The sequence below is a fragment of the Carya illinoinensis genome, chromosome 9 (genome assembly GCF_018687715.1).
Source record: "Carya illinoinensis cultivar Pawnee chromosome 9, C.illinoinensisPawnee_v1, whole genome shotgun sequence".
Classification (NCBI taxonomy): domain Eukaryota; kingdom Viridiplantae; phylum Streptophyta; class Magnoliopsida; order Fagales; family Juglandaceae; genus Carya; species Carya illinoinensis.
In genome coordinates this window covers 4,808,277-4,830,897 of record NC_056760.1, presented here as the reverse complement: position 1 = coordinate 4,830,897, position 22,621 = coordinate 4,808,277, and the positions used below count along the sequence as shown (strand labels likewise).

At 36.8% G+C, this 22,621-nt stretch overlaps 2 protein-coding genes across 4 annotated transcripts; both read right to left on the bottom strand.

Moving 5' to 3' along the window:
• Window positions 1-606: 606 nt before the first annotated feature.
• Window positions 607-5,249, bottom strand: LOC122275429 (N-acylneuraminate-9-phosphatase-like). Of its 2 annotated transcripts, none has more exons than XM_043084478.1 (6): window positions 4,811-5,249; window positions 4,092-4,198; window positions 2,470-2,578; window positions 2,166-2,327; window positions 1,689-1,862; window positions 607-833 (listed from the first exon to the last, which is right to left on the bottom strand). In XM_043084478.1, the coding sequence occupies exons 1-6, from the start codon at window positions 5,084-5,086 to the stop codon at window positions 804-806; spliced, it is 858 nt and encodes a 285-aa protein (XP_042940412.1). In that variant the 5' UTR covers window positions 5,087-5,249; the 3' UTR covers window positions 607-803. The 2 variants fall into 2 exon arrangements, with proteins under 2 accessions (XP_042940412.1, XP_042940413.1); XM_043084479.1 differs by lacking the exon at window positions 4,811-5,249 and adding an exon at window positions 4,514-4,554.
• A 2,275-nt stretch (window positions 5,250-7,524) lies between these two features.
• Window positions 7,525-18,056, bottom strand: LOC122275428 (metal tolerance protein C2). 2 transcript variants are annotated; one of them, XM_043084476.1, is made up of 11 exons: window positions 17,902-18,056; window positions 17,241-17,805; window positions 16,615-16,723; window positions 16,218-16,257; window positions 15,347-15,423; window positions 9,450-9,538; window positions 8,849-8,918; window positions 8,693-8,731; window positions 8,308-8,458; window positions 8,126-8,215; window positions 7,525-8,009 (listed from the first exon to the last, which is right to left on the bottom strand). In XM_043084476.1, exons 2-11 carry the CDS (start codon window positions 17,674-17,676, stop codon window positions 7,908-7,910), a joined length of 1,203 nt encoding a protein of 400 aa, XP_042940410.1. In that variant the 5' UTR covers window positions 17,677-17,805; window positions 17,902-18,056; the 3' UTR covers window positions 7,525-7,907. The 2 variants fall into 2 exon arrangements, with proteins under 2 accessions (XP_042940410.1, XP_042940411.1); XM_043084477.1 differs by having other exon boundaries at window positions 17,877-18,037.
• Between the last annotated feature and the right edge of the window lie 4,565 nt (window positions 18,057-22,621).

Genomic DNA, 22,621 nt, shown 5'->3' with positions numbered 1-22,621 from the left:
TATGAGAAGCATGATCCAGACCACATCAAGGGAAAAGAGCTGTATTCGTGAAGCACGACAGAAATCGTACCGTCAAGAAGCAACCCATTTCTTGTCATTTTCCCATACATTTTTCTCATCAGGCAGAAATGATGTCGATATAGGAATTTACTGGAAAATGCAAGAAAAAAGCCCAAGAAAAACTTAAAATTATGGGACCTAATTGTATTTGACAAATATGAGAAGCATGATCCAGACCACATTAAGGGAAAAGAGCTGTATTCGTGAAGCACGACAGAAATCGTACCGTCAAACAAGCAGCCCATTTCTTGTCATTTTCCCATACATTTTTCTCATCTGCTAATGGTTTGCCAGGCAGAAATGATGTCGTTATAGGAATTTAATGGAAAATGCAAGAAAACAGCCCAAGAAAAACTTAGAATTATGGGACCTAATTGTATTTGACAAATATGAGCAGCATGATCCAGACCATATTAAGGGAAAAGAGCTGTATTCGTGAAGCACGACAGAAATCGTACCGTCAAGAAGCAACCCATTTCTTGTCATTTTCCCATACATTTGTCTCATCAGGCAGAAATGACGTCGATATAGGAATTTAATGGAAAATGCAAGAAAAAAGCCCAAGAAAAACTTGGGAAATTTAGCATAGAAAGTACAAAATTGTCTTATTCTTATTTATCAATTCTGTCATAGCATCCTATCCTATTAATACAATACAGCAGAATGTACAACTCTTACCAAAAGCTAAAGAAACCTGTCCATACAGAGCATCCTTCAAGATGTTTCGAACGAACAAACTTCTTTTAAACCCAGACCCCTATCCTCTGAGCAACCTGCATCAGAAACTATCTTTGAAACCATATACACACTTCAAAAAAATGGAATGACTTGATCAGAAGTTTATGGAGAAGCCGTAGGTGTAAAGTTTCAACTAAAAGCACAACAGTAAACAGATCCGAAGAGTTGGTGTGATTGACCATGATACCTTATGCATCAAGGGCCAAGGCCAACAATGAGACATATTTAGTTATCTTGAACTAAACAGGCTAAATATTTTAAATAAAGATTATGCTTGTCACCATATCAGAGTTAATTCTGTCTTGACCAAAATTTCTCAAAATATTAAACCCCATAATTGCCAAGCCAACAGTTTTGCCAACACACTTGAACTCCAGAAATGCACATGGTTACAGCATCCCAGACGAATCACCCACATTTTCCCATTCAAGGATAGGAAATTCCCTCTTTTCTTTTTTGTTTTCTTTTTCAGTGTGGATGGTTTCTCAAAATCCATGAAAAGCATGTTAGATATTCTAACTTACAATTGGGAATTGTTAGTAATCTTTTCTTCAGAATTATCATAACCATTCTTCTGCCCACCCATACAACCCTCATTTTTAACTTTAGAATGGGAAGAATTTATGAAGGAGATGAAAGAAGCTAAAATGGAGATCTTGTAGACTTAAAGATTTTCAATAGTGGATCAGAGCCGGATCGCATGCATACACACACACTGCTCAAAAACACTACTGCAAGAATTACTGGAAGCATCTAGAAGAACATGAACTGGAGATTGCCCATTTTGTTCTCTTGCTTTGGTTGTTTATGGGAACGATAAAGATTTCATGGCCAAAGCACTCTCATACCAAGTAATTCACATTAAAGTGATAGATTTGGAAGAAACCCACCTCCTTAAAAGAGTGAACATCACTTCCCCATAGCCAAGCATCACAACCTGCATCTCTGGCACCCCATATATCATTCCTACGGTCATCCCCTACATGAACAGCATCCTGAGGCTCTACTCCTAACAAATCGCAAGCTTTTAGAAATATAGTTGGATTTGGCTTCTCTGCTTCAACCTGTTAAAGGAGAGAGAGAGAGAGAGAGAGAGAGAGAGAGAGGCTTGTAAAATGATCAGGTGTAGGCATGTAGCTGTATATATAATCAGTAGATCACAACAAATTATTCATACGATATGGACATTACTACACTGCCAAGACAATAATGATACGTAACTTTCTTAAATCCTAAATAACTTCATTAAATGCATACAGACAAGTAGACGCTCATATTCCAATAAATGAAAACACACACCCTGGCACACGCATACATACAAGTGGAAGAAAAACAACTAAAATATGATCAGAGATCAATGGACATACTTCAGCAGACACTGCCAGAGCATCAAACCAATTATCACAATTTAGAGCCTGCATCAGAGGTCTCAATCGAGTGTCAAAATTTGACACAACACCCAGCTTCACACCCGCTTTTCTAAGAGCTTGAAATACTTTCTCAGCATCAGGATCACAAAGGTGCCAAGCCTATGGAAACAAGCATTTGCAAAAGATTATCACCATTAAGTATGTAAAACTCATAGCACAAGATTGAATCATAAGAGCTAATTTACTTACCGGGAAAAAAAAGAGAGGAGGCTCATAAAAATTAATTTACGAATGACCATACCTTGTCAGTGGTATAGTAATTATAAAGTTCTTCAAAGTACTGAGCATCTGAACAGCCAGTGGAATAACTGACTATATATTGCCAGAAGGGCCTCCCATCATTAACATATCTACAATTGAAGATATAGTTTATATCATTGATCTGAATGGCAGAGATCTCTATTAAACGTGAAAGAAGAATTGCTAACTTTTGCAGGGGAAGCAAAAGGAACACGAAAGCTTCTATTCTCAATATTCTCTCAAGTCTTCTCATTTTAGGGAAAATAGAAAAGACCAAAGAAAACATGACACGTGGATAGAAAGACCTCAAAAGATACTTAAGGCTTCAGACTCATTAATAAATTACCAAGATGGCAAAATTTTATAAACAAAACTATAAGGAAAAACATAAATACGCTACTTTCTCTTTTTCATGCTTTCTAGTTGTTATTTAAGAAAATACTTCTCAGAAAATAAGAGATTAGAAACTGGAATTTGGTTCTAAGATAGAGTTCAACTGATCTATATTCTAGAATATCCAAGTGTGACAATATAAATTTTCTCTCCAATCGCACTTCTCCTTTCTCCTTCTCTTTCCCTTTAAACTCTCAACCATAATGCAAGTGTCCAAGTCAGATCACTGCTGATATATTTGGACAAAATACTGCTTCAGTGATCTTCTTTTTCTCTTTCTATTTTATTTTTATTTTATTTATTTTTATTTATGTCGGGAAACCTCTCCAAGGCAGAGCCATTTGGATCGACCCCTGCAGAGTAAACTCCGGTCCCCTGCACCACACTCTCGAAAGTTTCCCTACATGGAAACCACTTCAGTGATCTTATTATTGAGTTTTATGACTTAACCCCTAAGAGTTGGCTCAAGTGGCAAAGGCCTTAGGGTTGGGGTTATGCTCCCCCTAGGTCTAACTTCTAAGGTTCAAATCCCCTTGGGTGCAAACAATCTCTAGGAGTCATCGGATTGGGAGATTTTTCCCTTGAATTACCTAAGGTGCACTTGTGGGAAACTGCTTACCAGACAGCCTATGCACTCCCTGAATTAATTGGGACGCTATTCCCATACACCTGGTACCAATAAAAAAAAATTATTGAGTTTTATGACTGAGTCGTAACTGTTGTAATATCAAACCAATTACTCATGGGAATTTTAGGGAACAATCCAGTTTGGGATTTGGTTGACCCTGGCAACGTATATCTAGCAGAAGTAATAATTTTGGCACGGAAACTCATTAATTGCAATCTCTGACATCAGTATCTTTTTTACAGGTCAAAAGAAGAACTGAAAAATTCAAAAAGAGGAATATAGAAAACCATTTTCCAATTACTTGCAGCACATATTAACAGCTAATTTGGAAAATATAAAACTGAGAGAGGGGGGCGAATATTATAAAACAGCATTCACGATGAACGCAAAAGGAAAGAGATGCAAGCAGGAAAAGCGTAATTAAATGTGATAAAGTGTAGAGTCAGAATCAGTACCGACTCTAATAGCATATGAAATCATTTACTTATTCCAAAAATTTAAGATGAAGGTAAGAAATAGATTTTATTATTTGTTTATTTTATATCTCAACAGAAATAACCAACAAAAAAGAAAGCAAACGCAGAAAAAGTAATAGAACAGACCTGAGACGAGATCTACCCCAAGGCTGGTCATAAGCCCTTCTGTATCTGCTCAATATCTCGTTCTCCGAGTACTTCACCCCATATTTCTCGCCAATAGACCTATAAATCTAATGAAAAAACATGCAAAATTAATCCATTAATCAAATCTACAAGGAAAAATTCATTTATTCTTTGTTTATAAGTAAAAGATCCATTAATTCTACCCCGGAAAACCACAAACCTACTCCAAAAGAACATCCGCAGGAATGAAGAAAGAAAAAGAAAAAAGGAGTAACCAGCAAAACCCAGAAATCCATCAATGCATTTCATGCATACATCCACTCACAGTCCATAAATCCAATTCATGAATACTTTCACCCTGGAAACCAGCAATGGAAAAAGACACTCAGATACCCAGAATTCCAACTCATGCACAGAAAGACCTGAGCCATAGGCTGAGAAGGAACTGGAAGTGTGCCAGTGGGTGGGTGTACACACCAAAGAGTGGCTCTACAGCCACACATGCGGGATCGACTGGGTCACCGACAGTTTTTTTTGCTTTCTTTGTTATGTATTTTAAAAAAAAAAAAATTCACAAAAGAAACTTATGATCATGTATAAAAAAAATTTTGCACCGTCAGGATCCCCCGTTTGTGGCTTTAGCATTTCTGATACACCAAAACACACTCGTACATACATGTCAGTGGGTGGGTGTATGAGAGAGAGAAGGGACGAGATACCTGAGCCATAGGCTGAGAAGGAACAAGAAGTGTGCCAGCAGCGTCAACCAACAAGGCCTTATGAGTGATCTCACCATACAAAGACCTCCTATAATCCTCATAGTCCTTCAGTCCCAACATCCCCAACCCCACAGGCCCCGGCTCAACCGCAGCAACAGCAGTGGACCAACACATTGCCCCGAATTTCCCAAACGGACCAACCCGTATCCCACCATTGGAGATACAACCAGAAGAGAGAAGTCGAGAGAGCTTCGTTCTCGTCGCTATTAAAGCCATTTTCGGATTCACATTGGAGGGTTCTCTCTCTAATTTTTGTAGTTATCTCCTGACCCTTTTCCACTAATATTAGCTGTGAGAATTATCTCATCTGTCGTCGGACGCTCAGTACGAGGTACGAGAACAATGGCTGCCGTGAAAATTATATAGACCTGGAAGTGGGTAGTCGCGCTGAAATTTCCCACAGGGTTTCAGTATTATTACAGTTATAGCCATCGCCCTCAAAGCGCGGTTTACAAAATGACAAAAAAGCCCTAGTAAATTTGGACAATCATTAAACAAATATATCACTCAACTTTAGGGAATTTGTATGGAAGTCACCATCGTCCATGAATGCCCAAACAAAGTCTAGCTACACTTTCACCTCAATTTCTCTAACAATTATGATTAGATAACATAATCAATGTCTCTATCTATCACATACACATCAGACACGAAGAATTTGAGTGTGAATTTCCATACATTGAGTTCCTTAATTTTTTTAAAAATTCTTAGTTATTATACTAAACTGGCCAAATAACTAAGATTAAGGAATTTATAAGCTAGGTTTTAGGTTTTGGACTATAGGTTGATTGTTTGGACTTTGGATGATGTGTATTTTGCAGCCAATTATGTGACAATTCACATGGAAAATGCAGGGAATAAGAGGCTAGGTAATATTGAAAATAAAGCGAAAAGGATGGGCATAGGATAAGAATATCTGACTGGGCTAATTTGGCAACCGGACCAGGAGAGGAGAGGGACTAGCGGACAACCACTCTCGGAAGCTACGAAGAGATCGTACAAGAGGGACGACGTGGCAGAAGATCAGGGAGGTTATAATCCGTGTCAGCAAATTCCTCCACCGCAAACCATATCGCAAAAGTGGGACCCATTCCATGAATCCTTCCAACGGGACTTTTCTCTACAAGAATCATGACCGTTTCCCTTTACGCAACTCTTCCCCGGTAATTGTTTTTGGGATTTAGTGATCCAGATATTTTACTGGATTTTATCCTCTTCTGTCCATATCCGTAATCTACTGTAGATAATATGATGTGAGTTCGTTAAATAATTTTTTATGATAAATGATATATAGAGTCTGAGGCTTATAATTTTTTTTAAAAAAAATAAGAAAATATAATATTTATATTAAAAAATAATTAATTTTGTAATAATAGACTTTATATTTTTCAAAATAATTATATATCGTTTATACCTTCTATAATTATATATAACATTATTCTAATTTATAAATCTTATTTTTTAAGTATTTAAAATATACCTCATCAATTAATATTGTTAACGATAAATTATAACAATCTTTAGATTTAAAGTTGGCAGGAGTAAGAAGGAAGTGAACGGTAGACAGTCTTGCATTCTCGACCACAAAGAATAGTGGGGATATAAACGAATGCTTTGAATTGATTTATGTTGGTTTTTGGGCCAGAAAGAAAGATATAACCTCTATGATTGAGGTCTGCATCCAATGCGGGTGGTGGATCCCATTATTCGATCCATAACCAAAAGAGAGAGGTCCCCTCGTGCAGTCCATGTCTTGCAACTCCGTCCACAACTATTATTTGGAAGAGAGAGACAGAGAGAGAGTAGGCTACTGGACACAATTGTTGCGAGTTTTTCTAAATTTGGCCGGATATGTAATATTTTATAAAGTCATTTTCAAATAGATAAACTTCTTATAAATATTTTATAAAAAAAATAATTTTTTTAACATTTTCTTATAGGTAAGATCTACTTTTTTTAAGAAGATTTATATGAAATTTTTCTATTTAAAACTTTTATAAATCATTTTTCTTTCTAAAATAATATATCAGCCCCATAATTTTTTACATTCTTCTAAAAAGAGAATGAAAATCTTTGTTGTATTTATTGTTCTTGGGTAAAATAATGAGATGCGTTTTTATTATTTTTGGTAAAAGTAGATGGAAAAAGGTGAATTCTAGATTAAATCTTTGAGATATGTTTTTTGTATTGAAATTTGTAAAATTGGGTAAGTTTGACTTAAACATATGTTTGGATATAATTTTTGTTAGAGATTTTTTATTTTTGGTTTCAATTTCAAATAACAGGTCCAAATTTATTTACTCAATACCGATTAAAATGAAGCATGAATGGGGGGTTACTGCAAAGAATCACAGGGAGAAAACATCATTTATGTAATATATATATATATATATATATATATATATATATATATATATATATATTTTATCAAAACAAAATGAAAGTTTAATAATTGAAAGAAACGAGATACTGATAAATATACCCTAAAATCAAATACCAGCATCGCATCCTTGTCCATGCAGAGGTAGCGGGGGTAGACCAATACTTGTCTGTCAATTCATGGAGGTAATTTCATTTCAGATACCATTTTCTCCATATTACACGCAACCGTCCTGGGTTCCACATCTCTCTAACCAACAAGACAACCATGAATATGCAGAGAAACGTGTCTCGACTCTCCCAATAATTGAAATGAACCAATATCACAAAAGAAAAATGATAGTTATAACCATGAATAAGCAAGTGCTACGCATCACTTTGAAAAAAAAAATTAAAAGATCTATATAAAAAAAATTAATTTTTTAATAATAGACCATATTTTTTTTTTCAAAATGACTGCACGACATTTGCACACTACACAACTGTATGTAGCATTACTCATCACAAAAAGTAGTCATCCCACAACACTCGTGATTTACACTGCTCTTCTAATGGCAACACATCCTGTGTCATAAATAACACAAGAAAATATCTGAATGATGAACTTCGATCTGCAATCATTCTCACTTATAAACCAAAAACAAGAACATCCAAAAGCTCAGACGTCATCAGTTTGCACTGTCAAGTTCTGTACGCCTAGATCATGGTACAAACCATGCACAAATTGGAGTGTGGTGCGATCATCCATCCCTTTTTTCACCTGCAATTAATCATCCCCCAAAAGAAACCACTTAATTATAGATATTCAAACATTTAGTGAGATACTACAGGAAAACCAAATCCATGCCAGAAGACAGATTACATTAAAAAACACACCTGTATTGAGACAGAGCCAACAACATGACCAGGGACAAATTCCCAAAAACGTGCTTGAGCAATTTCCAGTACATCTTCACGGGCATTTATCTGATCACAATAATAATAATAATAAATAAATAAAACACCAATAAAAACTGTTCGCGTTCCTAATGTGCATCCATCTAAAGCCTTTAAATCACCTGTCTCCAGCATTTACTCAATGCTGAAGTTGGAATTCGAGGGGGTGCCATTTGAAGCAAGATGCCTCCAGTCGCTTTAAAAAGTGGCATGACAAGCATAAAGACAGCAACTGAAACTAGTCCCAAACACAATACTTCTGCATTCTGAACCCTGAAAAGCAGAAAAATAAGTTATAAAAGGAACTGGAGTTGGGGGTGAGAGGTACCATACCAACTTTGGCAATTCCCTCCCCCCCACCCCAAGAAACAAAAAAATAAGTAAAATAAAAGAAAAAGACGGGAGCGGGTACCATCTTTAGGAGACTTTTCATTTTGAAGCTAGTGGAAAGTGATGGGGATTACCAAAAAAAAAAAAAAAAAAAACTGGACATGAAGCATTAATTACCCGAGGGACAAAAGCCAAGATGCCAATATCAAGCCAGCGCTGAAAAACAAGTGGAGCACACAGCCTAAGATGCCTGTACATAAAATGGAGAGAGAGAGAGAGAGAGAGAGAGAGAGAGAGAGAGAGAGAGAGAGAGAGAGAGAGAGCACATCATACCTGCGAATGGAATCTGCAAGAACATGAAGGCAAACTGAATGGTAGTTCATATCTTCTGCGTTTCTGTACACTGCAAGCAAGTGCTATAAGAAGACTATCTGGGAGAAAAAGGCTCACAAATAAATTGATATTATGGAGTCTTTTCCTCGCACTAATAAATCCATCTAATGATAATTCTCATTACAATACTACATATCCCATGCAGACAACAGAGTTAGCAGGGAGTCATTATTATTTCAGGGTTACACTTTTGGCTCATCCCTCTCTATATCTTTACCATTGCCTGTATGATAACTCTCTCTCAAAGGATTAAAAGATTAAATAAAATTAGGGTATCCGTAGAATTCTTAACAAAATAATTACGCAAATATCAATGGTAAAGCATGGATAGGAATCAAATAGATGGTCGAACTACTTTGTACCAGTCTCAAACCAAAACACAGCACATAAATATTTAATAATATAAACGCGAAAATTCTTATGGGAATATATGCATCTCCATGTAACTAAGACAAACTGAACCAGTATGGCTCAAGTAATAAACAACTTAAACTGCAGCAAGACTTAGCAAGGTTTATTTATTTTTTATAGGTAAACTTACCAAGGTTTATGCGAGCATAATTCCGGAAGAACCAAACACCAATAAGATTCACCAATAAATTTGTCACCGCCGAAACAATCAAGTAATGCCTATAAGCAAACAATGATACAGTAGCCATTATTGAAAGAACAAAATAGAAGAGAAAAACAGAAGCAGGAAAAAGAAGGATGAATATGCAGTAAGCAAGCATTGGGTCATGAGACATTCCAAAATAAAATCATGTGATGATGATCCAAATGAACAATGAGTACAAGTTGATAGTAATATCACGACAAAATCACTGCAACAATTCCATAGAAAGAGATTGCATTATTCTGTATCTAAGACGAGCTCCATCACATTCACTATTGCATAAATTTTGAACAATAATAGAAAGAAAGTGAAGATGTCCTGGCAGAACATGAATTAGCGTAAAAGGGCTCTCAAATGCCTCATCTGTTAAACTAAAGAGCCCTAAAAGACAGTAAACCACATCATTGGAGTTATATGAGTTCACACAAGATGATTTAAGGGAAAAAATGGATATAAAACCTATGGTCAGAACTGGTGTGGTAATGAGTTCACACCTTTTTTTTTTTTTTTTATAAGTAAACGATAGTATTAATAGGAATAGGCATAGCCCAAGTACACAAGGAGGTATACAAGAGATAAGACCTATCTAGGTCGCTACAGAGGACAAAAGGAAATAATGTACATTTAGGCCATTAAAATCTATAGCAATAGCCCAATGAAATAAAGTGCTGAAAAATAAAACGCGGAGCTCCTCTAGTGTATGCTCCTTCTCTTCGAATGTCCTCCCGTTACGCTCTCGTCATAAGCCCTACATAATGCAGATAAGGACCATCTTCCAGATAGCTTTGATTTGTGGAGCACCGCCTGGCATCACCCAACTAGCCAATAGCTCAACCACTGAAGCCGACATCACCCAATTTAGGCCTATTTCACTGAAAATTTCGCACCAAAGGACTCTGGCTGTCTCACAATGTAGTAAGAGATGATCCACTGTCTCACCGGCTTTCTTACACATACAACACCAATCTGAAATAATTATCCGTCGCTTTCGCAGATTATCGGTAGTCAGAATTTTACCCAGGGCTAAAGAAAAGTGCTTTGGGAGGTGCCTTGTTCCTCCACAATCTTCTCCATGGGAAATGAGAGTTTGGTAAAGCTGTAAGGGACTTATAAAATGAGCGAACTGAGAAAATACCCTTACCCACTGGTGTCCACCACAATTTGTCAACATGCAGTCCATTCGGCTTCTTGGAATATACTAAACGGAAGAAAGCCTCAAAATTGTCTAATTCCCAATCTTGGGATGCTCTAGTAAAGGTAACACTCCATTGAACTTGGTCTCTTGAATGAATCATGAGATCTGCCACCGAAGCTTCTTGATCGCATGCCACTCAAAAAACTGATGGAAAAGAGTCCTTTAGTACCACCTCCCCACACCATATGTCCCTCCAAAATTTTATACGTGCGCCCTCCCCCACCACCAAACTAGTATGGTTAGCAAACACTCTCCACCCTCGTATTATACGCCTCCAAATCCCCACACCGAAAGGCCCATTCCCCTCTCTAGTACACCAACCTCCCCAAGACCAACCAAATTTACAATCAACTACTAGTTTCCAGATAGCTTCCGGTTTCACATTATATCTCCAAAGCCATTTCCCCAAGAGTGCTTGATTAAACATTCTCAAGTTCTTTATCCCTAGCCCTCCTGAAGGAATTGGTCCACACACTTTATCCCAACTAATTAGATGAAACTTAAATTCTTCCCCCATCCCACTCCATAAAAAATCCCGGTAGAGTTTTTCAAGCCGTGCCGCCATGCATGCTAAAATAGAAAATAATGATAAAAAATAGGTAGGTAGGTTAGAAAGAGTGCTTTTGATAAGGGTCACCCGACCTCCTTTCGACAAATACAATCTCTTGCACCCTGCCAATCTTCGTTCTATTTCCTCAATAATTGTATCCCAGATCGCTAAGGCCCTTGATGCAGCCCCCAAGGGTAATCTCAGATAAGTCATAGGGAAAGAAGCAACTTTGCACCCAAGTGTGCCAGCCAAATGCCAAGTATTACTTACACTACCAACTGACACTAACTCTAATTTATCAAAGTTCACTCTTAGCCCTGACACTACTTCAAAGCACAGGAGGAGCACCTTCAGTGTACTAAGTTGATCCTGCTCTGCCTCGCAGAATATTAAGGTATCATCTGCAAAAAGTAAGTGAGAAATTGAGATAAGGCCCCTATTTAGTTCACCCATTGAAAATCCTGCCATATAACTATTATTAACTAGGGTCGTTAACATCCTGCTCAGTGCTTCCATGATGATAACAAAAAGAAGTGGTGACAACGAATCTCCCTGCCTTAACCCCCGAGAATTGTTAAAGAAACCCTTTGGGTTGACATTGATCAGAATTGAAAATTTGGCCGTTGAGATGCACCATCTGATCCACATACACCATTTCTCCCTAAAACCACATCTCTTCAATAGATAGAGGAGGAATTCCCAATTTCCATATCTAGCTTGCAAATAATCCCTATACATCCAGACTTTAATCTATTATTCAGGCATTCATTGGCTATTAAGACAAAATCTAGAATTTGACCACCCCTTACAAAAGCGTTTTGTAGTTTTGAGATTATCTTATCTAAGGCCGCCCCTAACTTGTTTGCAAGCACCTTTGAAATGATTTTGTATAACCCATTTATGAGGCTAATAGGCCTAAAGTCTTTTGCCTTTGATGCCCCAGTCTTCTTCGGAATTAAAGCAATAGAACTAGCATTCAGGCTTTTTAGGAATTTTACGCCCTCAAATAATTCTTGGAACACATTCATAATGTCCTCTTTCACAATCTCCCAACATGTTTGAAAGAACCCCATCGAGAAACCATCTGGTCCTGGTGCTTTATCTTTTGCCATTCTTCTGACTACTTCATTTACCTCAGCTTCCTCAAATGCTCTTTCCAACCATGACGCAGTTTGTGGCTCAATAGAATCAAAACTAAGTCCATCCAAATTTGGCCTCCATCTCTCTTTTTGTAAAAAACTGTTCATAGAAACTTACCACATGTTCCCGAATCACAGGAGCCTCTGTGCATTCTCTATCATTAATCTGCAGCATCTCAATTGTGTTATTTCTCCTATGAGAGTTGGCCACTCTATGGAAAAATTTTGTACTTCGATCCAAAGAAATTAGGAATGGATCTAAGCGAGACCACGTTTGACCATTAGACCATATAAATGGACCTCTTGTGAGTGGGAGATCTATCAGGTTCAAATAAAAAATGAGTTTTGCTACATACATGCACAGTCGCACACTAATCTGTGTACCAATATTGATTTATTCATACTTAAAATTTAAATTAACACTGTTTTCAATAAAATCTACTTTTTAACCAATCACATCACGTTGGTGCACAGATTAGTACACAATTGTGCTTGCAACTATATTTTTCCATAAAAAATACAGTCTGAGAAACCTGTCATGGCTGAGCGAAGGCAGCTATCTCCAGATCTTTCACTAGGGAATCTTGTGATATTAAAATCGCCACCAATGCACCAAGGAAGGTCCCACCAGGTATGTAATCCAGCAATTTCATCCCACAATTGTTTTCTAAAGTTATCAACATTTGGTTCGTAAATACCTGCAAAGGCCCACAAAAAATCATCATCCACCATCTTAAAGGAGCAAGCCATTGTATAATCTCCTACAAACTCTTCCATTTTTTCCATCACTCTTTTATCCCACATCACGAGAATACCGTCTAATGCCCCATTCGAAGCCAAATACACCCAATCTACATACGAGCAACTTTACACACTTCTCACAATTTTTTTGGTCACCAACTTCAGTTTTGTTTCTTGAAAACAAACAACGTCCGCCCTCCAATCCCGAAGCAAGTTTTTTATGCGCTGGCGCTTATTGATCTCATTCAACTCACGAACGTTCCAAGACACAATTTTTGGCTTCATAAAGAAACAACAGTGCCCTTCCCTTTAGATCTATCCTAGCTTGAGCTACCTTCATTTAGTGACCAATTAAGTCTCTTGAGTTCCCTTTGTTTTTTTTATCCAATTTTTTTTTATCTCGCAGATAACCCACCTCAATGGCCATGAGAAGTGCCATAAATTGTTCTTCATACCCCACAAACTTCAATCCCACCACATGTTAAATATCTTTTACCTTGTTGAACACCCAATTCGATGTCTCAAACTCACCTGGTAACACACATTTTAGTGAGAGTGGAGTTCTGTTCCCAGTCTCTACATCCCCTTCCAACAAGTTGCAACTTTCTCATTCAACCACAGAATTCACATTATTTACCTCTCGAGATTCAGGCACCAACAGAATGTCAATACTCTCCCCTGTAGTTCTTTGAGAAAGCCTCGCAATACTATCATCCACGGCCTCCAGGTTCAACTCTTCCCCATCTTCCGAAATTAATTCAAGGTGCTCCACCGTGGCAGAAAGTGCCTCACTCTGAGGGGTTTTCGTTTCCATGGATGGAATCGGCAATCTCTGTGCACAAATGTCAGGGAAGAATGAAGATAGATGAACAATTTCAGATAAATCCTCATTACGTGATAGTAAAATTTGCTACTCCATCATCACCGGCATTTTCTGTTCCACCTGCAGAGGAGTCACCATCGCCGGCATTGAGTGAACCACCTCCCTCAAACTACTCTGCGACATACCCAGCCTGACGTTGGTCTCTGAGGTGTTCTCCTCTGCCAACTGTCCCGTAGAGGTTTTTGCTACCTTCGCCAGATTCGTTTGTTCCATCGCCGGCATAGGTGGTCATGGCTCCATGCCATCAACCTCACCTGAGGCCTTAGCTCGCTGCCTCCAGACCGTCGTATTTGGTAAGGGCCTCTAGGCTCCATAATTGTTAACAGCCTTCGATACCAAACTGAGCCCGTAAATCACCCGTCCATTAGAAGCCTGCCCACTAGGCCCGTTCAATTCAGCTGCCAATCCACTTGCAACCTGCCCGTTAAGTCCAGCTGAGTTAAGGCCATAATTCATAGGCTGCTTGCCCTTAGATGTAGGCAAGCCCCTCGATCCTGCACAAGGCCCATCGTCTGGGCCCACGCCCAGATCCACCCCATTATTATCCTCGACTTGTTTCTTCAACCAGTTTAGTTTTAGTTGTAAGTCTCCCAACTGGTTCTACATTTCGGTCATTACCCGAAGGTAAGTATTCTACCAACACCATGAACACAACCCACAGGTTTGAGCACCTCTGTGCTATGAAACCGCCGAGCTTTGGCGAATCACCAAGCCGTGGTTAAGTCCAGTCTCATCTTCTTAACCAACTTCCACCCTTTTTCCGTGATTAAAACCCATCGGCCTTCACCACAAACGATTTCAGTTCTATCACTAGAGTCTTCGAAAACCCCATTAATCTTATTAAACACTCAAACTCGCACAATCAAAAACTCTATCATCACCATCAAGGAAAATTTTACGAGGAAAAAAAAAAGTACGGAGAGAAAATGTATTGAGAGAACAGGTAGAACATAAGAAAATCTATATGAGTTCACACCTGATATAAAAAGCTTCTATATCAGCTAATGTGTAACCACAGTTTATCTGTAACTCCAGGTATCTAGCTGTAATCACGGTTTTCTTCAGCCATAAGTGAGGGCATTCAATAAAATTGAAGTACTGTCCTCTTTATTAAAAAAATAAAAAAAGAATAAGTTCTGACCATAGGTTTTATATCCATTTTTTCCCTTAAATCATCTGGTGTGGTAACCACATACACATTAGCTGATATAGAAACGTCATACAAAGATAACTAAATTCTCCAATAACCCAATGCAATAAAGATTGTTAAATAAAATAGACCATCTGGATCATTCAAAGTCTGCATGACCAACTTACTTGTGCTCAGACTCATCTTGGATGAAAGCATGAAGTCCTTCCACAGCTAAGGAGAATGACATAAACAAAAGAAACAGCTGTCTAAACAAACAGCAGAATTGAAGTATCCGCATGTTAGATAAAATAATGTGTCAGTATTAATAGTTTAGGATGCAAAGTGCAAAATGCCTAGTAGTTAGTGGGTGTCAATTGTATTTTTCTTTCAATAATTGATTAATACTTTTGATGCCAATTCAAATTTGAAAAATAATATGAAATTTAATATGTGTGAGAGAGAGAAGAGAGAGAGAGAGAGAGAGAGAGAGAGAGAGAGAGAGAGAGAGAGGAAAGAACAACAAAGGAGACTTCTTCATGAAGAGAGAAACTGAGAACAACCAAATATCTGCCTAAAAGGAAACTTACTGCATATAATATCATTGGTGTGATTTTCTTTTTAAAAAAAAATCAAACATAGGTACACATTATGTGAAAAGACTTCCTCCTCTTGTATACGACCCATGTACTTGGGCTATGCCTTACCTTTTTTAATAAAATTATTGTTTACCTATCAAAGAAGAAATGATTTCCAGATTTGTTTCATTAAATCTCCACCTCTCTCCATTCTAAATCAAATTTGATCATGTCAAACGCGCTCAAAACACAAACTTAGCATCTAGGACAGACAGGAAATATTCAAAGATGGTGGCAGCTTTGGAATATTACAGAAATTTAAAATCAGTATCAGTGCCCAAAACAGAGTCAACATTATTCAAAAATTGAAGTGCCCTAGATACTTTGATTTTACAAAGCATCATATTAGGTCATAATGATTTTCTTTTTCTCATCTGATTATGCAATAATAGCGATGAAATGGATGATGCCAGATACTTACAGCATTTGTGAAAGCAGACAAGGCTTCTAGCCTCTTGTACCTGAAATAGAGAAGAAGAACGAATATTCAAGCTCATACCAATAAACATTATTAGTAGTTTAAATGACATCATGGGAAGACAATCTGATGCATTTCCAGAAGATACATATTTCCCGGCAAGACAAGGATATTGGGATGAAAGAGAGTTTTTTTTTTTTAATTTTTTTTTAACAAGAGAAAGAGAGTGAACTGTTATAATAATAAAATAAAATTCAAAAAAAAAAAAAAAACTAGAAACGACCCAAATGAAGAACTAGAGCAATAAATTGACAAAGTGACAAAATTGGATTTATTCAAACAAATTCAAAGATAAATCCGGTTTAATTTTTATTGCAATGAGGACAGTTTCTTATCTCACCCATAAGTGTAAACTCTATCAGGCTGTTTTCTTGAGGCAGCCATTGCAAACAATGAAAATGTCAATAGACCACAGCCAAATGTTAAATGAAAGGCGTCAGAGACTAAACCTGAGAAGACACCGGCAACCAACACAAAAGTACATTAATATTAAAAAACACAGGGAAAGCTTAGAGATAATGTCATAAACTAAAAGAGAGTAATGAAATTTCAAATCAGCAGATATTATCATCCCAAAAAAGCTTACTAACTAGTTGTCTTCCAATTTACGGACCCAAAAAAGGATCAAGATACCAAGTATATATGAAACAATTATGCTTACTGGAAACAGTAGCTTTCGCGATACTTGGATTAGGGATGTGAAGGTTAACCGACTCTTGAAAGGTATCCTCCCTCTTGAAAGGACCCAAATTCGAGGAAACAAAAGAAGTGAGCTGCCGAGTAGTGACAACCCAAATTATGGTTTTATTTTACTTCTCCTATGTCTTCTAACTGGGGTTTTAGACAAAAGGAAAATCGTAGCTTATAGGAACATGATATACACGTATCGAGTATGTAAATAATCCGCTAGAGAACGCAAAATAATCAAATAGAAATCGCAATACGAAGGCAAAGAGGGGTTCTGACCTACACGGCCCGTAAACAGCCCGATAACTAACTCTGTGGTTGAATACGCCACGTTAAGCGAAATCATCACGAACAATCTCTTCATGTACCTATTTCCGGACCTCATGATTCGCAAAATAGAAAATACAAACAACATAAACGAGAATTTCTGGGCTGATCCGTTTCCTTCACCAGAATACTTGTTGCTTTCATCTAAAGAGTAGAAGAGCCCAGTCGGAATGTCTATGTTCGAAACGCTCCGAGCAAGCAGAGGCTTTGCCGGGTCGTTCAGATTGATCGAAACAGGCGTGTGAGGCTCCCGCGCTTGGTCAAATGAAGCTTGGCGCGAAAACGCCAATCTCCGATCGCTCACGCTGAGACCGAAACCCGTGTTCCATGAATTCTGGGACTCTTTCTCCGATGGATAATAATACTTGAATGAATCGCTCTTCTCCATTCTGACACCCCCAAAAATCCGATTTTCAGACCCAAAACCCCTTATTTTGCAAGAACAAGAAAGCCCTAATCCACGATCAGAATTGAAGTAGCCTTCAAATTATACCGACCAACATGAGAAGGGCAGAAGCTGAAAAAATAGAGCAAAAAATCTAATTTAAAACCATATTATAGCTTCAAACGAAAGTCTCGAAAAATGACCCAAATTGCACGCTGAGTCGCTGACGTTGGAAATCGAGGCTCGCGAAGACTCCGAGTCAAAACTAGCAAACCGCGTTGCATGTTTTGAATCGTTCCGAGTCGTCAGATTAATTATCAATGTGTCGTCCCCCCAAAACGCTGGGCAACAAATACGCTAAAAAAACGTTTGGTACTAAAAATATAAAAAATAAAGCAAAACAAATGAACCAAAAGATCTGGAAGTTATAAATTGATAAGAGAAATCCTTAGGACCGGTCGGGCTGGTTATACTCAAATAACAGCCAACCAATCACAGCTCGACACGTAATACTTCCACCGAGACGTTCGTGTACCAGCATTACATGTGAAACAGATTTGGGCGTTCAGAATTTCTTTCTTCGCAATATTCAATCCATCTCCAAGCGTCCTCTTCAAGCCTTCACGATTTCTCCACCAAGTAGCCCGACCGTCGTCGACCTCTCCTATTTCCCAGCCGTGGCTCGTGATTTCGGGCTGAGATTTATCCAAGCCTCGCGATTTCTCCACAAAGCTCAGCCATCGCAATTTCTCCACGAAGCTCAGCCAACTTGTTTAGCACTGAGATGAATAAACGTACAATTTGTCTGTGCTACAAGCCTACAATTTATCATATACATTTATTATCGATGAATAAACGATCTGTTTGTCTAGGAACTGTAATCCCTTCATATTTAATCCCAATATTCAGACTTCCATTAGATGGATTAGGGCGGTGCAATCAAGTCGGAAGAGAGGGACAGCGACGTCGGCGTCGGCTTCAGACTGAGAAGGGTGCGATTCTGACCTACATCTCCGTCGGCTTCACACTCAGATGGTTGAGTCGGCGTCGCCGTCGGGCTGAGATTGCGGGCTTCAGCCTCGTGCTGGGATGCAGGGGTCTGTCGGCGTCGAGCTGAGATGGGTGTCGTGCTGGGATGCGGGGGTCTGTCGGCGTCGAGCTGAGATGGGCGTCGTGCTGGGATGCGGGGGTCTGTCGGCGTCGAGCTGAGATGGGCGTCGTGCTGGGATGCGGGGGTCCGTCGGCGTCGAGCTGAGATGGGCGTCGTGCTGGGATGCGGGGGTCCGTCGGCGTCGAGCTGAGATGGGCGTTGTGCTGGGATGAGTCCGACAGCGTCGGTGATGAATGGGAGAAGGGCTTATGCGAGAAGGGGAGAATGGCATAAGGCAAACGGAGGAAGGGGCTATACGAATTGATGATTCCCTGTGGTGGAGTGCATTTGTTTTACATTGGTTTTTCTTACGTGGCATAAGATGAATGGAGGGCTGATTTTATCTGATTTACAGCCCGACCGGCGTGAAGCGCCTCTGAATTGATAAAGCCCTCGTCTACGTATGGGTAGTTCTATTAATGTATTGGCAGTTTGAAATACTGTTGGAACTTTTATTAATATATTAATTAGGCTGGTTTGGATGTTGGAAAAAATTTTATTTTAATATTTAAATTTAAATATTTTTTAATTTTTTTATCTAACTATCACAATTTTTTTAAATTTTTAAAAAATATATAAAAAATAATTCAATTTTTTCAAATTCTAAAATAAAAATTATATTTTAACCTTCTTTTAATTTTATAATTCTTTTATTCAACTTTTTCTCTTTCATTTTTTAAAATCCTATAAAAATTTTAACTCGTATCATTTCACTTCTATTTATAAATTATATCACTACTATTTTACAGATTTCACATCTCATTTCATCTGTGTAACCAAATGAAACTTTAAGCTAGTTTGGATGTTCAAATAAATCGTATCTCATCTCAACAGTCCAATATCACTCCAATACAAATACTTGTAAATTTTTATTTTTCATAAAATCATTATAAAATTTTCAAACTTTCAAACAAATAACAAAAACTAATTAAATGTTTTCAAATCTCAAACTAAAAATAATATTAAAAATCTATATTTTAACAATATCTTACTTTTATAATATCTTTATTCAATTTTTTATTTTTTTTCTCAAAACTCCATTAAACATATTAACTGAGATCATTAGACTACTATTTACAAATAATTTCACTACTATTTACAAATTTTTTATCTCATCTCATTTCAGCATTCAAACGAAGTAAGTTAGAGTTATTTTCATGTATTGCATCGAGTGCAACTTCCATTTATTGGTTTAACATCGATGATCTAATGGGATGCTTGGGGAATGAGATGATATTAGAATTTTGTAAATAGTCGTAAGATAGTTTGTGAATAATAGTAAGATAGTTTATGTATTTACTAGGTTTTGAAAAAGAAGAGAAAAAACGTTGAATAAAAAAATTATAAAATTAAAATATTATTATAATATAATTTTGTTAATATTATTTTATTATTTAAAAAAGTTGAATCGTTTTTTATTTTTTGTTTGAAAGTTTGAGAAATTTGTAATGATTAATTTGAAAATTTTTTAATAATTAGTTTGAAAGTATTTATGCTTAAATGATGTTTGAGAAAGAAATGAGATGAAATAAAAATTGTTTCAAAACATTCTCTTATGAGAGGTTTAAATAGTGAATTGGGATAAAATAAAAGTTAAAAGTTGAAAAAGATATTGTTATAATATTATTTTTTAATATTATTATTATTTTGATATTTGAAAAAAATTAAATTACTTATTATATTTTGTATGAAAATTTGAAAAAATTGTAATAATGAGTTGAGATAAATTGTGAAGATTTTTATGTTCAAACCAGGCCTTACAAATATTTGAATCTTTGATGTTGAATGATCATCTTGCTTCTTTTTTCTCACTTTTCCTAAAATAGTTCAGTAGTAGTAGGGATGTAAAGAATTCAGTCCGGATTAGAAAAATCAATCGAATACGATTGAACTCCAAACCGATCAGTCTCGGTTCCATAAATTATGGATCGAAAAAATTCGGCCAGTTTTGGAGTTTATAAATTTTGTACTAGACCAGACCGAACTCGTATAAATATTTTTAATATATTATTTTTATATAGTAATTATATAAGTGAATAATGTAATTTTTATTTAATTTATTATCATTGATTATATAAAATAGCTTTTTAATGAATTAGTTACATAATCCACATTAATAATTCACTTGATTTTAATTTAGTAATTTAAATAAATTTTTTATTAATTTATTTAAAAAATAATTATGTAGGACCGAACTGATAGCTACTGGTCCTTATGGATGTTCGATTCAGTCCTATTCGGAGAAAATGATGGAAAAAAAAATGTCAATCCATCACCTTTTTAGATCAGATCAGACCGATTTACACCCCCAAGTAGTGGCATTAAAACCATACCAACCTTTCTTCGCCAATATATATATATATATAATGTACACATTTATATAGAACTAATATATAAAGAAGAACTATATATACAAAATCTAAATATACAAATCTTTCACAATTATTTTATAACAAAAATAGACCTTATCATAAAAATAAAAATAAAAATGTAAAATTCACTTTTCTTGATGGTAACCACTTTTTAAAAAAAGACTTGATATAATACTTCTACGTTTAAGATTTGTCCCCAACCTTACCCTACATAAATGTAGTTGAAGGAACAAGCTTCGTTCCATGAAGGCAAGAAGTACACCATTCTTTTGAGTCTTTGACTATAGTGGCTTTGACTGCAAATTCAATTAAGGCGGCAAACTTTTATATTATTCAATATTTATAATTATTTATTATTCTATAATATTTTATTATTATTATTCATATCCTATCAACTCACTGCTCAAACGTAGGCTAAGCTTATTTTACAGTTAAGACTATTCATCCGAGTCAGGTTCTACCCGGCCTGAACTGATATCTGGATAATCGGAATTCCGACTTCGGGTTCTAGCCCAGATTAAATCCGAGTTGAAACCAGTCTTGCAAAATCCAGACCTGTCCGATCTGGGTTATCGAACCCAAGTACGAGTTTAAAACCCCGTACCCAAATTTAATGCTTACTTAAGTTTTTACTTTCAGGTCAAAACATATGCCACACCCCCCACACAAAAATTGTTTCAAATCTCTCTCTCTCTCTCTCTCTCTCTCTCTCTCTCTCTCTCTCTCTCTCTCTCTCTCTCTCTCTCTCTCTCTCTCTCTCTCTCTCTCTCTCGTTGAAACCCTAGTCTCCGTCACTCTTCATCTGCCGATCAAAGCTTTTTTCCTCGTGGTCATTGTCTTTAATGTTTTCGCTCTCTCGTCGACTTCTACAACCCAAGGTGGATTTTGTTATTTTTTAAGATTCCTTCAATGGGTTTGCTTCAAATGCATTTCATATTCATTTGGTTCTTCTCGTTCTTTCTTTCTTTTTCTTTATTTGTTGTGCATGCTTTCACTCTATTTGGTGGAATTTATCCATTTTGTGAATGCTTTAGAAAGTCTCTTCTTTGGCCTTGGATTTTTGGAGTTATAACGCAAATCTGACTAGCATTGTTTTAGGGTCATTACACTTGTTATGTTTCTCTGTTTCTTTTCTGGAGTTTCTTGAAAAATGTATTCATACTTACTTTTTCTATTTTTGATGAAGCTTGCAGGAGTTCTGGGACCGCATGGATTTGTTTGTTTTTGTTGTGGTTCTTTTGGTTTTTTCTCTGTATGTATGAAAAACATTGTTAAGCACCTCAATTCACTGTGAAAGACATATTCCCTAAAAAAAACCTAATTGTGAAAATACTTGTTGTCTTTTAATTTTGTGATTATATTTGGTTATTCTCCTGATATATAGATATTAGTTTAATGATAGAATAAATTATTAGTTGATTTGAGC

What these genes read in the sequence shown, in the direction of transcription:
- LOC122275429 (XM_043084478.1), bottom strand. Translation starts at nt 5,086, where the DNA reads ATGGCTTTAATAGCGACGAGAACGAAGCTCTCTCGACTTCTCTCTTCT. An exon ending in CTCTGGCAGTGTCTGCTGAA is followed by an intron (nt 1,863 to 2,165) that starts GTATGTCCATTG and finishes CTCCTTTAACAG; the next exon opens with GTTGAAGCAGAGAAGCCAAA. An exon ending in ATGTTCACTCTTTTAAGGAG is followed by an intron (nt 834 to 1,688) that starts GTGGGTTTCTTC and finishes TTTCTGATGCAG; the next exon opens with GTTGCTCAGAGGATAGGGGT.
- LOC122275428 (XM_043084476.1), bottom strand. Translation starts at nt 17,676, where the DNA reads ATGGAGAAGAGCGATTCATTCAAGTATTATTATCCATCGGAGAAAGAG. An exon ending in GCTGTTTACGGGCCGTGTAG is followed by an intron (nt 16,724 to 17,240) that starts GTCAGAACCCCT and finishes GTGTCTTCTCAG; the next exon opens with GTTTAGTCTCTGACGCCTTT. An exon ending in CTTGCAGATTCCATTCGCAG is followed by an intron (nt 8,732 to 8,848) that starts GTATGATGTGCT and finishes CTTGTTTTTCAG; the next exon opens with CGCTGGCTTGATATTGGCAT.